We start from the raw sequence: 16,804 nt of genomic DNA, 5'->3' as shown, positions 1-16,804 counted from the left end.
AAAAAACATTATTTTTTATACTTCTTCGCAGTATAAAATTAGTATGTAAGTACTGTTCAATCGAGTTAAAATTCGGCCTGTAAGTCACAAATCGATGATACCTTAAACTAAAAAAACCCGCGTAAGCAATGAGTCAACTCCGGCAAAATATGCAGCATTTTTAGAACACTTACAAGTGAAATTTTTTATGAATGCTTTTCAGTTCTTGCTAAGAGTGTGTAATAATTTTATGCAATTACAATGTTTTGGGATACTCCTTGTAGATTCATTATTAGATGCTTGAATACTTGATTATTTAAACTTGTATTTAATTTTCTCCGTTCTCAATAAAATTAGACAACTTACTTCTGGGCCAGTTTAAACCTACTACACATTTAGGTTTCAATTCTTTTAATGTGCAACATCCTTTATGCTCCATCAAGAAAAGAGTGGCATCTTCAGTCCACCAAAAGCATGATCAACTAGAAGCTACCGACCTCTACTACGTCATTTCTTAATACTCTTTGTATTAGAGTTTTTCAAAAAAGATGAAATTTGTACCCGAAATCTACTAGAGGACCGCTTATAATATAGTCTGCAACTAACTTATGACGCAGCTTAAGACGCAGGCCACTTTTAATATATTCTTCCCAGTATTCTTCTTAATATTGCAGATTTGAATTGTACGTAATTCGAAAATAAGAAGTGAATTACAGTGGAATGATTACGTGTATTCCGAACTGTTGATTAGCGCGTAACGACGTCGTTGCGCCTGATTAGCAGCCTAGATAGATCAAAGTACTGCACACCAATGCTGCTAATTGCCGCAGCCTGACATATCGATTGCAGATAGAGCCCGAAAAACACCGTACAAGAGGTAATGCTGGTAAATCATCTTTTAGTAAATTGGTTTCTATGGATTACTTCCATAGAACGTTTTGTTAGGAAAGCCAACCCGTTTAAATTGCTAACTCTTTAATATTGGGGTCTTGAAACTGATCTACATAAATATTGAGTTTCCGTTTTCAACGGCAATTATCTCTTCTTGCGCTCTAAATGCCCACGTACCTATATATTATATCTGGCATTAGAAAAGCTACTGCATCTTGACGCAACTAGCATTTTACCAGTTAATAATAATAATCAAGTAAATTAGACGGAACTTTTTAATATGTGTACATCTTGTTTAAAGTGTTTATTTTTAAAACTATAGAACAGTATTAACCATTCCTGATGCTGTTGCTAATCCTGTCTTTTTCTATAAGAAGAAAAAACAGTCTGCTGCTTTTCTCGATTGGCAAAGCAACAGTACATTATCATTGTTTATGTCTATTCTACTCATCCGATAATCCACTTCATCATCAAGTCTTAATTCATTTACTTCCACCGGTTATTTTCGTAATCCCATTTCGAACCTATGCCATCGATTGGATTCGCACGCAGTTGAACCATACGCTCAAGCTGAGCCAGCTTGGCCTCTTCTGAGCATGACTTTGGCATTGGTGAGTAGACAAACTTTTTTAAGAACGCGTAGATCCAAAAAGTGATACCAACCGCGATCATGGTTCCGCCAACTACAATCTTCCAATCACCGGTCGGGGCGTTCATTTCGGAAAAAGTTTGTCGGTAGGAGTACCTAAAATGTGTCACAAAACAATACTAAACTTTAACAATCAAAAAAAATTAATAGATTGAATAATATTCTTGATGTTACGATTTAAATAACCAACTTTAAATGTCCGTTGAAATTTTATGAGTATCAAAGTAAAAAAGCACCGATTGGTTAGCATCTCTCTTGTATTGGGTTTATCCTTCCACGAGCAGATAAGACACTTCTGTAAGCTAAAGAATCCTTTTCAAGACAAGAAAAACTAACTTCATAAACCTTTTACCAATCTTTTTCTAGACCTTACATTTCTACATATACAATTTAGTATATATATATATATAGTATAATAATAATTAGTATATTAAGTATCCATGAATAATATTAATGGGCTATTTCAATTAACTAAGTAATCTGGATATCATTAACTGATATTCGCGGTCCTGATTTTTACTAGGCATGGGCACTATGCAGAATATCACTTAGTTCATGGATCTGCAAGCATATTAACATGCGTTTCCAGATTAATTAAGAGTTTCCAGAGTGGGATGTAGGTAATATATTCCCGTAAAAGTAAATTAGCGCATTTAACCTGTAGAATGAATTGTTGCTCCTCATACGTCCATTCGACGAGCGACCTCCGTAATACATACTGTTCATAAGAAAATTACGTGCTTAAGTCGAGCACCTATGAGAATAATTACCTGTACAGGGCTTTCTTCTCTTCGATTGACAAGTTCTTCCAGTCACCCTTTTCCTTTTCGCGAAGAGCATCGAGCTTTGCATCGGGTTCACCCCAACGGGAGGCCGGGTATGGGAAATCAGCTCGATCGACATACATAAGCTGGTTATTGAAGCCTACGATAACGATGAATCAAAATAAAGAACACACACATTAAGGATATGCATGTCGTGGAAAAACACTATACAGTCTATCTAGCACAGTGCCATACTTTAAACGACGAATAATCGACAAGTATAACAACAGAACGATGTTCTAGAAATATGTTTAAAGAACAAACTGATTAAAAAAGGCTACAACACTAGCATATTTAATATCAATTATCGCAGTCGCGCATTGCGTCTTTCTTTAAGGGATCAAAAGAATGAACCAGAAAATTAGGTGCATTTAATGAGAAATTTTTATAGATTTTGTGTGCTATATATATATATAGTGATTTATACTTAAGTATTATATATTAGTTGGTTGTCGTAATTTGGCAATAAGAAACTCCTTCTGATGATACCAAATTAGTTAGGCTATTATATATCAGGACGGTATACAGTGATTATAGAATTGATGTACTGCGTTCATGCTGATAACGGTCACATTTACGCAAAGTGTTAGCATACGTAATTTATCAAGTAAAGTTCAAGGCACATCTATTTGTACAGTTAATTGGTTTTAAATATTACCATTTTTGGGACCCCGAATAAACTTTCTTATTTTATGGGAAAATAGTTTGACACCAACTCCGTTTAATATATCTCGTAAAGTCAAACAAAAAAATGCTTTCCTATTTATTACTTTACAAACTGAATTATCAAAGTATACGTTTTTTTGACAAATAAATTACCTGAAATACACTCATTACTCTGCCCAAGCATTTGCCAAAATAACAAAAAATAGAAATTAGTCGAAAAATATCAATTTAAGGGAAACAAGCCAAACCATTTTTGCTTGAAATTAACAAATCTTCAAAATGCAGTTTACACCATATCCCTGCTCGAAAAATAGAGCTTGTATGCCATCTCAAAAACAAATCGCGCCAGAAGATAACACATCACCCACAAATCCGGTTCTTCCTAATTTTTCTTCTATAAATCCTACTATTCTCAAGATAAATGAGAAAAAAAAAACCGAGAATGTAATTACGCTACACAATTGTAAAATGCTGGATCTGAATAACTGCCACCACCGGACGCACATAATAACTAGCCGAATGGGAACATACGCAACTGTGCTATGTAGACGAGTGTCTTCTCACGCACACCTTCAGTTGTAATAATCCGTAGTGCAGCATCATCATGTGTTTTTTATAGAGTACTATTTTTAGAATATAAAGTATTAAGTTATTAACTAACTTCAGGGGGTATTCACTTTTGTTGAAACTGTCAGTATTAAGTTTGCCATGCTAACACCGGCATTATTATATCCAAAATGTGACAAAAACCGAAGATTCAAAGACAAATCGATGTAAGCTCTGGGTGGTAACAATGGAAATAATAATGATAGTCAAGATAATAGCCTAAATTCAATGGATTTTATTCTAACCTAACCTTTTTGTTTAGCTAAATTGTATAGCACGATATTTAAGTACAAAGTGCAAAAAAAAACTTCAGGAATCGGGTATTCAAGATTATTATTTATGCAAACACACCATATATACTATATGTGATATAAATAAATCTGTATCTTTTATAAAGATTTTATTTAAAAACACTAATTATGCATGCAGAAGTGTTTACATTTTTATGAGCAGACAGAACTGGAAAAACGTAGAAGCAAAATACACCATACAGATAAGTCAAAAACAAGATATGAAGAGTGTCTCTAATGAGCATCAGATCACGATTATGCATGAAGTCTCACTGGTACGATACGTTAACAATACATGAATGGTTTTTGTGGAAACATTAAGCGATCACACAGCTCAGACATACATTATAATAACAAAACAAGAAATAGCGGTACGAACCGGGTCCGACGGTCTCACGCTTTCCAAGCAATGCCCGGTTATGATACGACCGCTTAACGATCGTCGCGAGACTAGCGGTGTTGCTTCTCAGACTAATCATATTCGCAATCTGAAAATAGACGTAAGAAAGGTCATGACAGAAAATTTTATCGACTCTCATTCTATACGAGTTCGGGAAACCTAAGCAGGACAAATGTAGGGAAAATGATGGTATATAAAAATAACCTCGTAGATATCACAGCCCAACCCTATGGATCCAATACAAATAGTGGAATGTGCTTCAATAGGCTCGAGCACTCCAAAGCCTCAAAGTCCACAAATCCTTTTCTACGTTTAATGCGGATACTAATGGTAATAAAGTTATGATTGGATAATATAGGCCATGTTAAAGGAGTATAGCCAGATTAAATGGAAGGTCTAGTCAAACAAAATACGCACTATATGTGATGAGAAATAGCCACTAGCAGAATGTGTTCTTATCCTGCTAATGTAGAGAATCATTAGAGATGTTCTCCGATCACAAGGTCGTCGACTTAATAGCTTGATCTGAATTTAATCGTACGCTTAGCCATAACACTAAACTTACCAGGCCTTTTAGAATTTCCTCAATGTACGTGTGTACGACCTTTGAAACCCGGGGATGATGCTTAGAACAGGCAGACAGGCCGAACGGCGACTCAATGCAGCTGCGCTTTATGGGAGCTGATAAGATGGCGGGAAATTTAAACATGCAATGCATTTTCTTTATGGCTTTCGTTCCTTTCAACGGATATCACATAGTGTCAGTTTTTTCAATCTATTTGATATTTGCTTACTCATTGACGCACGAACATAGAAAAGCTAATATTGTCCTATGATAGTGTACAGTTTTCTAGGTTTCCGAAAACTTCCACAACATTAAAAGAATTTGTACGCTGAGAGCAATCTAGTGCCATGAACTACCACCTTTCCCCTTTTTCATCAGGTTCTCTTTATACACCCGCTATAATTAATATTAGAATATACAACCCATCAGCATTTTCTTTTAATTCCAGATGATTACCATAAACTTTTCAATTCACTACCTAAAACTTGGTCTTCCATCAACAAACTTTTAATCTCGCTCAGCTACTTTTTATAGGCCCTTGAAGGCGGCTAGTCGTCTTTCGTCGCATCCATCAAATGTCCATCGAAAAGAACCCTCTCTCATTTGTTTCATGCCGTTATAGTGAAACTTCATCAAGGGCCTTGTTACGCCGATGTGTCTTTTCGTCCATCAAGCCCGCGGTATGCGATTCTCACCCCTCACAGACCCCAACAACTGTAAACTACCAAGTAAAACAGCGAGGACTATCAACAAGCAACCGCTTTTATTTCTATTATCATTTTCTTACTGCTTTATTCTTTTTGCGGTCGTCAACGTTCCCTATTTTGCAACAGAGCTCGTTTCTTTCGTTTAACGCTCTCAGATATTTATGAATACGTAATATCCCGTACAAGAGACAGGTTCATCGATCGAGAACTGCTATTTAAAGCGACTAATCATCACTTACACGCATTATCGTTAACAAATGTATTGAGTAAGGTTCGTTCAGTTTCTGTGCTCTGTTCCGTGTGGTCGCGGCCTGCGTAAGTGTTGGTACAGCCCGCGTGTCCTACCGCGGCGGCCTACTCGGCTCCGCCTGCATCAGCATTGACATAGAGAAAGGGCCCGTCGTGTTCTCCTTGTTATGCAAGCGACGTTGTGACTGTACGTGTTCGTATGACTCTGACTCTGCAGCGTTCAGCATAGCCGTGTTGGTGGCACCTGAGCACAAGGATCTGCCCCATTTGCTTATCGTGTGTGAGGGTCTCTGTCCTATAGTAGTGATCTTTTGCGGAATTACGGCTGCTGCTCTGAGCAGCTGAATAGACTCACTCAATTAGGCCAAGTAAAGGCTAGCTTTGCGTACGGGTGCTCGTAACCATTATAACTACTAAATTGCCTTGTCGCCGTTTTCGCCTCATATTCTACCGTTGTGATAATCATAAGCATCATCGCAGGGTTGGTCAATCCCCCCAACTACTTCTTCAATCGTCCGCCAAACAGATCATCGGTCCTTGTTTCGACCTCTGCCTTGTTCACTCTCTTGCTTTCAATAGCTTTTGCCGGTCGGTCGCGGCGACCGAGCTCATGCGGCTTGTACCAGCCAAAGCAGTGATGCTGGAGGCCACAGCTGGTCTTTGCCATATAGCCTTAACGTCCTTCTCTCTCTCCCACATGTGGTGGTGGTAGTACCCTCCCTGTTACGTGCGTTGCGTCATATTGTCGCCGCCCTTGGCCTGTGAGTGTGAGCTAGCCTCTCTGGTCTTTCGTGCCTGTGTGTGCCTTCGCCTCCCTCCGACAGTTTCTGTCGTGGTGAGTGCATCCGTGAGGAGCTTGCTGTTCCCGCCGGCGGCGCCAGTGGTAGCGGCGGCGGTGACGGCAGACATCGTGGTGCTACTGCTCCCCCACACGCTCGCCTCGAAGTGTGCGCGCCTGCTTCCTTCCTTCAGTTTGACTGGCCGGGTACCAAAGGCGAGGGCCCAGTCTGTTCCTTCCAGTCATCGGTGTATGTTGTTGTGGGAGTAGCAGCGGCAGGAGCAGGCGAGTTTTGCGAGCTTCCGTCGGCAGTTGGCCGCGCGCATCTTCAGACAAGAGACACTAAGTGATAGAGACTATTACAGTATAGATGATAGTTGTAGAACAGTGGCACGCATCGAACTTGTATTCGATACTGTGCTTTGCGATGTGACGCACGTGAGCATCATTCTCGTAGCATTTAGACGCAACATAACACAAAATCGGCAGCAGCAACACTATAGATAAGACGAAAAAACGCAACAAAAGGACTAGCCAGAAGATTCAGATGCTGCGACGCGGCCTCTACGAGTGCGAGTAGAAGACTGAACGGATGCAGCCTATACCTAATTACCCTTGACAGCAACACATCACAGACCCCACGGCAACTCAACTACTTTCGTATTTCGTGCCACCCTCACGCAATTACGCTGCTCCGTAAAATCATCAACATTTATGCATAACATCAACTAAACAAGAACTTTCGAGCTTCGTTAATTCGCTGTTGCTGCCCTTCGAACAGTTTGAATACGACACGTACGTACCGCTTACAGCTGACGATGTTAACGGCGTTCTCGGTGCTGGAGTAGTACAGTTAGTGGTACCAATGAAATCGTTCCTGGATCGACAGTATTATTACTCAACTCAGAAAGAAAGAAGGGAACTGTGGTGGTGAGAAGATTACACCAACAAGTCTGTTGTCGGCGTGTCGGAGCGTTCCGTTCGTTGTAGAAGATGCGCAACGATACAAACAACAAGATCAGAGCGACAGCTGACCGGATCATTTCTCTACATGCTGCTGTAGTGTACAAGTTAAAAGAGAAAATGGATCGTATTTGATTGAAGAGGAGGGGTGTTAACAACGACGACAGTTCAGGACCGAAGAACATCAAACTCTATTTTAATCAAAGAAAGAAGATCTGAGCAAAGCAAGTCTTTTTTTTTTATTGCAGAACTGTAGGAAAACGTATGTAGCAGGAACTCGGTAATGGCTTAGAGGAGTCTTCAAATGTCTAGAAACCTGACATAGTTTTCTGGCCAACGTTGGTGCTAGACGCTGGGTAACTGACTCATCTTTGCAGTTGCTGTCATTGTTTTGACGGAACGTCAAAAGTGTGGGTGTCTTCGTCACCATCGTCATTGTTCTTCAGGCTAGCCTATGACAACAGCTTATTCCGATTCTTCAAATTTGACTGAATGCTGTCGATAACGGTACATGTTTATGACTGAATGTCGCAGCTGACGGCGTTAGATGACCCGCCAGAATGTGTCTAGTATGTCTTATTACGGTGTGGACGTTGTTGTAACAAAATTGTGTTCGACACGTAACAAACCGCGTCTATGCAACTGCGAGCCAGAGAGACTTCAGTGACAGCAATAGCAGTGAAAACAAGAACAATAATAGGCTAAACAAGGCTCGAAACGGGAGCGAACCCCTCAACTGGCCAAAGCCTACTCTTATTACTCTGAGCGAGATAGTCCCGCCAGCATATCGATTATCAGGAAACACAACATGAAGCTTTAACAATGATGCTAACAAAGCTTATGATACCTGATGAGCTATCCTCAATTAGTTACTTGCCTCAGAACAACACCAGCAGTGAACAACTATCAAAAAGTTAGACGTCGCCTCTTTACCAAGATGGTGGTCAGTCCTTTCGATAGTTAGAATAGCATGGTTAGATAGTGCGCTTCGAAAATGAAATCCAATTAGCAGAAGCATCAACGGCCCCAGCTTCCGGTTCATTTACAATGTTCGCATCGGCCACTGATGAACTGGTCGATGTAAAAAGAAAGCTTGAGAGAGGGGCGGACTAGGGGCAGAAGAGACGCAAAAATTTTGGGTCTCGAAGTTGTTACCATAATCCCGAAGTGGTCTTTGTCGGTGCCTCCTATCAAGCACAGCAGGTCGCTCAGAACGTCTGTTCGTGTTACCGCAGATACGCATATACAGGCAGTTATTACGACTTGTATAAAGCATTAAAGCTCCATACAATAGATGAATCCTAATATAGTAATTGTAGTTATTAGCGAAGTCTACTAGTGAGTCGTGGTGTCGCGCCTGTCCTGTCGAAAAGCGTATTGTGACTGTTGACAGGTGCTCAACTTCCCCAGCATCTCAGAGAACTTGTCTTTAGAAAACCGCTTAGAAAAGAAGACGCGTGCGAAAGAGAGTAAAGCCAGGCACTGATTAGCTTGGGAGCTCTACAGTTCTACATTGAATCAGTCCGCTTATGTAAAATGTATGTATTTTTTGTTTACCAAGTGATGTGTGCAAAGTGGGCCCCTGGGTGCTGCGTAAGGCAGTGACGGTTTTAAGAAGTGTAGAATCAGTCGTCAAGCTGGTGGTAGACTGAGTTGCTGATGAATCTTCCTAGCGAAAAGAGGATCCGAGAACAGTTTGCCACAAAGTATTTGTAACACAAAAAACAACCCCAGGAAACATTGTAATCGCGATGGCAGGATTGGCAGTGCGTACGAGGTCGTTGCCTTCCGGCCCACACAACGGGCCGCTAACGGGCATCTCAGAAATGGAGCAAATCATACGAAAACTAGAGATCGGCATTACCCTGATTAAGTTCTTCCAAAAAGGACGGCCAGATAAACGACGCTTTTTCGTTAAAAATGAGACTCGTCAGCTTTTCTGGAGCAGAGAAGGCCAAGCAGGTCGCTACATCGACGAAGGATGCTGTGAGTATATGTACACTAATTACATTCATTAGGTAACTAATATCGTTATAATGTTTGTCGATAGTTTTGCTTGATCGAACACATTTGAGTCTCACTGCTGTTTAGCGATTCTATAGTCGACTAGCACAAACCATCTAGCTACGTTCATTGGAGGACCTAGTGAATTTATTTATCCGTAATATTGATTTTCCGTCGTAATGTATGAACTCCATGTGAGTACTATATGGTATTTTTACTTAAGTTCTAAGTATAATCTGGTCGATTACTTGAAGTACGCTTAGGGCTGGCTGAGTGATGGGTTGCAGTATGCTGATTCAACCCCGCACGCTGTCAGTTTGCCGCACTATCCTTCGTTCGGTTGACACGCGCGTTCCGCGTTCAGTTACTGAGCTGAAGGATTTTTATTGATTCAATAGTTACCCCTAGTTACTGTTCTAACTAAGGCATACAAAAAAAGCAAGCATAGACTCCAGCAAATAGTAATGATGTCACCGGTCAATGGTTACAACAGCTACTATTTTTTTACGTTTGAAAAGTCTCCATTTTCAATATATCGAGACGTAAATCAGAAGCTATACCGATTGCGACACGCATGTTGAAACATTGTTACCTTATAAGTGAAATTTTTCATAACGTACAGATAAATGGCCTTAGTAAGGCATATTTAGCACGGTTCCCATGTTCATACGGAATGAACGAGGTGTAGAGCTCCGTTAGGATCTTTCGCAACAAAATGGACTAACGTATTATATCTCAGAGTAATGTCAAATTGGCTTCTCGTTAGGGTCGTCTCATAGTCTCTCTTTAGTTGAAAACACAATGTAATATAATGGTCCGCTTTAAATCGGAGCTGGCTCTCGATTGACGTGGTATTATCCTCGCGGTGCTATCAGTTGGTTTTTCTTTATTTTTATTATTATCGGTTATTTTTCTCACGTCTTTGGTTTCTTGTCAGGCTTTAAGAATACGTCAGAACGCGTTCGTGGAATGCTTTCAGAGCAAAAGCACTGACCAGGTTTCATCTCCAACGAATTAAATTTGTATCACGGAACAATTCAACTTTCTGTTTAGAGGCTCCTTTTCAAACCCGAATTACGCTCAACAGGCCTTTAGAGAACTGTTGGACGCTTAGATATTTTTTATAGTTTAGATTGTTTTATATATATATATATATTTCTTTTTTTTTCTTTGTATCTTATATTATTATTCAGTCAAGTTCGGTCTGAAGTTTATCCAACCGCTGCCTCGCCGATAGCTCTAAAGTTCGATGCAATATCCTCCTTGTCTGCTACGAGAAAGCTTATGCTGAATCTTTACGAAAGAAGTCGTTAGACTAGACATTATGACCACCGTGTGCTCTATATATTTTGTTTCTTTCATATCTAGTAAAGGAGTTTCAAAATTGTACAAAAATACATCTTGCAAGATTGTTTTTCATCAATATAAAGTCGAGTTCTCGGAACTCGTCTGGCCTCGCCTACACCGCGCGGTTCATTCATCTATTAGAAATGCTATTAGTGTGCGTTCCAAGAACAATCACCTATACTTCATATTTGCGTGTTTAAACCTACGGTCTAATAGGACACTTTTCCCATACAGAACTGAAAAGTTTGTTGTCACTTAGTTCATCTGAACTCGCAAATTTCCCCAGTTAGAAGTTAATGTGTGATGTTTAAGGCAAATAAATTCACTAATTTTGTTGCCCTTTGAGTGACCGCATTACATGGACACTGCTTTTTCAAGTTGACTGAATCCAGTATGTTTATTACGTATACATTTCCTTGCATCAACTTACAAAATACTTAAAGGCTCACTTACTTTGGGTCTTGTTCCGCATTGTATTATCTCGAAGTTGTAGCGGCTAAGATACGACCTGATTCTATTTCCGATCGATAGAACTATTCGATTATGACCTTAACCTATTTCAAACTTCATTTTAGCAGTTTCCTGCCCCCCGACGAACGTAATCAGTACCGATGATATACGAACTTGATTACGTTAAATGAACTGGAACTTTTGGGCTATCAAGGAATGTGCATTAGTGTACGAGAAGAGGATGGCATCATTTGCTTTCTTTGCCAAATCTGCGAACAGATGAGTCTGTAGTGGGATTTATTACGTGTTGAGTATGATGGCACAGATGGTATCGACAATTAGGTGTTAGTTAGTTGAGTAAAGAGGAAAAAGCCACCTGGAAAATGGCGATGACGAAATAAGCCCGATTGGAGGGCGTTCCACATACTTAAGGGGGGTTTCGAAGTTCGCTGCGCTGTCTCTGTGAATTATAAGCAATTCGAGCCCAATCAATTCCTTGCCGTAGAATTTTCAAGCGGAAGTTATAGCAAAAGCGGCAGTCATAATGATCGTATTGCGTTAACGGTCCCTGCATAGACGTCGCATCAAAAAATATTTTGAAAAACTTCGATTCTGATTTCGGCATCTGTATAAGATCAAGGCAGGGAAAATCCAGCGTGTTAATTTCGCCAGTTACCTCCCTGTATTTTGCTTCGTATTATTTAGTATGCAACTGCGCCGGGGAATAATGGTGGAAAAGTAAGAATAAAATCATTCCCTTCGTTTGCCAAATTTATTCGCGATCCTCCTTGCTTGAGCTTGACTGGGTACGCCATTTTAGTGAAGATGAAATCATGCTAAGGTTTCCCGCATCCTCTTTAGGTTAATTCGGGTGTCGTTTATATCTTGTTATACCAGCTGAATATACCCTTACTTTACGTGAACTATTTTGTTTACTGCCAATATGGCGGCGTCAATCAAAACTGTTTTCAATTGCGTTATGTTATGCCATGCTCAAATGTAGTAAACCTCATTTATCGGAGATCTACGATGTTGCCCCGATTTGAAATTTTGTACACGTTTAAGCTAACGAATGATATAGACATTTGTATTTGTTCATTACACAGCGACATCTATTGGGATACACTGAAACTCTCAATGGACTAAACATTGCCCAGCATTTCTACCATTTCTATAGAAAATCAGGGCAATCATAAAATAAAATAGGATATCTGCGCTCCGATTAGAAATGCTCAGTGTATTCTTAATAGTTTACCAAATTTCAATACAACTAGACATTGTGATGACGATTTCTGCTTCTATACATACTTCGTTCGACTTTGTCCCGACTATGCCGTCGTCAATGGGCTGTTTTCAACAGGGTACAACAGGTGAAACATCTATAAACCCTTCTAAATATAGACACCTTAGTTGAAAATAATGCTGTTCAATCGCTTACTTTTGCATTGAATGGGAATATACCCGGGTTAATATATAATGGGTTATAATTCTAGTCTTTCTGTAAGGTAAGCCATTAGAGTTGAAAACGTTTTTTTTTTTTAACCTACAGTTTGCTAACTTGAGGTATAGGCTGAAATAAATATAAAGTCATTCATCCGCCGCCACATTTTAGTTGCTCACATTGCTAATGCAGTTAAAGAGATGTCCTATTGGAGAAGCGGAGGACATGTAGCCAGGGTGCCTGTCTTCCTATCTTCAGGTGTCACCTTTTCAATCGTCTACCCCTTGAGCTGCCAGCAAAGCCTTTTTCTCCCAAGGTGCAGATGAGGTTGCACCTTACGCTGGCTAAATAGTTGGAAAAAACAATTATTCTAAGTAATGTTATAATCTATTGTTGCAATATATCGATAAAAAGAAAGCTAAGATGATGCTATCATGGCAGCTCTCTTTTACGCTAAACTCTATATCATAACACCGTAGAATTTATTCGCCAGTTTCATGCCATCTTCTGCCGTTTTCATCCTGCAATTCGATAAACTTTTTATATCAACGTACAGAAAAGGAATTCAGATTTAGATATACCTTGCCCGATAGTTTGTCGTGATGGGCCATCTGCTATTATTGGTGTTTAAAGAAAGCCAGTTCCTTTTAAACCAAAACAACAAACTCATTATAGTCAAAAATAGCGCGTCACTCTTAGAATATAAGCAAAGACTGGCTATTATCTAACGTCTCCGCGCTGTGTGAACCTCCATCTAGACCGGAAACATCTTTTGTTGACTGAAATCAACAATCTGCATTTGTTTTCATGTGGCTTCGGGAAAATTGTAGACCGTCTTGGAGTGGAGGATACTGGCTGCCAATTGGATGGTCCAGACAAGCTTCAACTGTTACTCTTTTTAAGACTTTTCGCGTCTTCTGACACCTTTTAAATTTTTTGGTCATGTTGCAACTTTAGTTGCCCCGGAATCTTTTGTCGCGTATTTAAGCGATACTTGAAAGGGTTTACATTTACCAATCTCAATTTACGTGCGATTACTATAGGAATATTTTAAAAACGACTAGTTGGTGGTTTAGACTTCCTATCTAAGCTCGAAGTGAAAGATCGTTCGTGAATGATAAGTAAATATAACCGCAAGAAGTGGTACGTCTAGTATATGCAATGCATTTTGTTGAAACATCTATTTTTGTGCAGATACTGAAACACGATTTATGACAAAAGACCCGGATTTTGATGTCCCGCACCAATCTTATAAGGGCAGTACACCAATAGTTGTAGAGCTTTATCACCGGTTCTTTTATGTAATTCCAGTCTATGATCTTCAACCCAATAAACGAAAACATTTGTTTATTTAACTAAAAAATATCGACATTCGAAGTAGTATGTTATATCTGTGAAACTAACACGTATAGCGCATGTCTGGCTTTAAGTTTCAATACGTAAATAAGTAGTATAGCCGTGTTACCATTCATCCTTGCAGGAGTACTCCTTTGCGATAAAAAGGATTTTGTTCGTGACTAGATGTAGCGCAGATGTGTTACTGATGGGTTAAAGTTTATTGGCTGATTGGTAAGCTGTGATTAGCGTAAATATTCTAAGATCAGGACGTCTATGCAAGATATCTTCCTAAGATGTCCAGTATTAGAAACTACGCAAATATTTTTAACCACGAGGGACCTGAATAGGACGATAATGGCTTGAATATATTTTATTATTTAGATATTTGGACGATTATGAATATGCCAACCTAAAACTAAAGGTTAAATAAACATTGGGAACAGCGTACTATCGAGAATGAGAAAACCTAAAAGTTTTTAAATAAAATTGAAACCGTTTTTTCCGAACAGGAAAGATCGGCCTTTCGGTAATAGTTGTTTGGCCGATATTATCCTACTGGCAATGGAAACAGAACGACTATAGCTGAACTAGACTATTAGTACACAGTGTGTACAATAATTTATATATAGTCGGCCGATACGAGCTCGGTACGCATCTCTTCAAGGCACAGATAGGTTAATACCTTAAAATGAAACCGATTTCTTACCGGCATGCTCGAATTTTCGTTGAATGACGTTTACAGAAACGAATGTCTGTTACAAACCATGTTTAAAACTCTTCGAAGATAACGAGGCGCCTTGTACACTCGTGTACGTTCAGCCCGTCTATTTACGTTTTCGTCTATTTCTACTTGTGAAGACCCAATCACCTGAGTGAAAAATCAGCCTAGTTCTATGACACGTTTATCAAGTACTGAGAAGAACGGATCAAGGTGAACATATGCGCTAAAAAGTGCACTGATTTTTGGTGGCAAAAATGTGTCAACATTGAGGGTTCAGGCCCATATTATTAGTTGATTAATGCGACAACTGGCTTTCATTCGCCTCTGTTGATTGCTATAGACCGTAAGTCACAAGAGTTGAGACCTAATAATATTGTGTGTCTAGCAGGTTGTTTGTCTGAGCATGTCTGTATTTATGCATATCGATATACTGCGGCCAACTTCACGTAGGAATTTTCCTTCGTTCGCCATGACGGCAGAAATATCGACCTCGACTGCCATCAGCCTGAGGTACTAACACTACAGCCTTAATGACTATGGCTTGCATCGTCCATCCGTTCGAGCGGGAAGCCGAAGTGCGTAGTTCGTTCTCAGCACTTGACCCCGCCTAATGGAGCCAAGTCAGGCTCAAGGGTTAAACGATGAGGACTCGGATAGGTTTAGCTTAGGTAGGATTCGGCTAAATCCTAGCAGCGGCAAACTGACTGATGGTTGTAGAAGTGGCAGTAGACAGTAATCGCAAACCCTGGAAGAGAGTCCCAGAGTCACAGAGAACTCACATAGGTGGTAATTATTGCATTGGCGGGCTTGTACACATGTTAGTCGGTCGGTGACACTTGAAAGTGCTTTGCATTTGTCGCTTTAGAGCTTTGCCTAAATATTAGCGTTCGTGTCAGAACCTGAAATGTCAGATCAAGGTAGTTTAAAAAGGTTTTAAAAGTGCCGTCTGATATTTTCCTGAACAAGTCTTATGTCGTATTATTAGCAGAAGACTTTTGGCTGGATAAATATCACAACAGATTGAAAAGTGTTGATTAAAGATAGCTAATTCCGATATAGCAAGGTATCATTTGACGAAACATGTATTTTTCGAGAATCGGCCGTTTCTGCTTCACTATTCGACTAAAACGTGAGGAACGTGTTATAAGAACTTATCATCAGTGTTAGTGGGTGGAATAATATCAATTACGCATCGAGGGATCTGCGTTTAGCCTTTGGTATACATAGACCAAAGATCTCCTTAATCTTTTACCATCCAGTGTGAAATTGCGTTTTCTGAAACTATTTTCGAACGATTCCGGAGATTTCCTCAATCAATGATCGCACAGTTCCCGTTCTGCTATTATGGGACAGCAGCACTAAAACTGACATGCATACTGCACACGTATTACTTTTTAATAACCTCATGAGACAAGCACTCGCCGTACCGACATTTTACGTTTTACCGCGGAACGTTTTACGTTATCTTTCGTTGGATACGCGTTTTACAATAGAACCCTAGCGACAGAATCGGAATTCCGGATTGCCGAACTCAGATTTTCTTCGAATTACCAGTAAGAGAACGTAGGTACCTTCATTAATATTTTTCAATCGAAAACTTTCATGTGTCCGTGAAAAAGTATTCAGGACTTGTGTTCAATTCAACTGAGATCTTTCCTAACCTTATACTTTGATGGATTTTTCATTTAAGTGGACTCTTATATCAGTTTTCTTGGTTAAACATCAAACCTACATAGTCACGTGTTCTTCTAACGCGTTATTTTCACTTCAAAAAACTTCCAGTAAGTATCCGATAACTTTGTTGCGAATTAATAGTAGTAAGTATTATAAATATTATGTATGAATATGTTTTTACTAATAAATAGAATAGACCTGCGTTGTGCTCACCTACTCGGATATACAATCCACGTACACACATTAGTCATGTTAGGTATTC

The 16,804-nt window shown here is 39.6% G+C and overlaps 2 protein-coding genes across 6 annotated transcripts in view; one reads left to right on the top strand and one right to left on the bottom strand.

Annotated features, from left to right (window-relative positions):
- Positions 1-1,142: 1,142 nt before the first annotated feature.
- Positions 1,143-7,492, bottom strand: LOC111264792 (cytochrome c oxidase subunit 4 isoform 1, mitochondrial). Its single transcript, XM_022840950.2, has 5 exons — positions 7,408-7,492; positions 4,871-4,986; positions 4,285-4,393; positions 2,290-2,443; positions 1,143-1,615 (listed from the first exon to the last, which is right to left on the bottom strand). Exons 3-5 carry the CDS (start codon positions 4,382-4,384, stop codon positions 1,357-1,359), a joined length of 513 nt encoding a protein of 170 aa, XP_022696685.2. The 5' UTR covers positions 4,385-4,393; positions 4,871-4,986; positions 7,408-7,492; the 3' UTR covers positions 1,143-1,356.
- Positions 5,499-16,804, top strand: part of sl (small wing phospholipase C gamma 1) — an 83,773-nt gene continuing 72,467 nt past the window's right edge. For 2 of the 5 annotated variants that reach the window (XR_002683087.2, XM_022840941.2), the window contains exon 1: positions 5,500-9,553. Coding sequence is in view for 4 of the 5 variants with exons in the window: in XM_022840941.2 (XP_022696676.1) it covers positions 9,319-9,553 (235 nt within the window). In the remaining variant the exon portion in view is untranslated. Of the gene's footprint in view, positions 9,554-16,804 lie in introns of all 5 variants that reach the window. The other 3 variants (XM_022840938.2, XM_022840939.2, XM_022840942.2) reach the window with 2 other exon arrangements.

This window comes from Varroa jacobsoni, unplaced genomic scaffold (assembly GCF_002532875.2).
Source record: "Varroa jacobsoni isolate VJ856 unplaced genomic scaffold, vjacob_1.0 scaffold_898, whole genome shotgun sequence".
NCBI lineage: Eukaryota > Metazoa > Arthropoda > Arachnida > Mesostigmata > Varroidae > Varroa > Varroa jacobsoni.
Note: the sequence above shows the minus strand (reverse complement) of the source record. Positions and strands in the feature narration are given on the sequence as shown.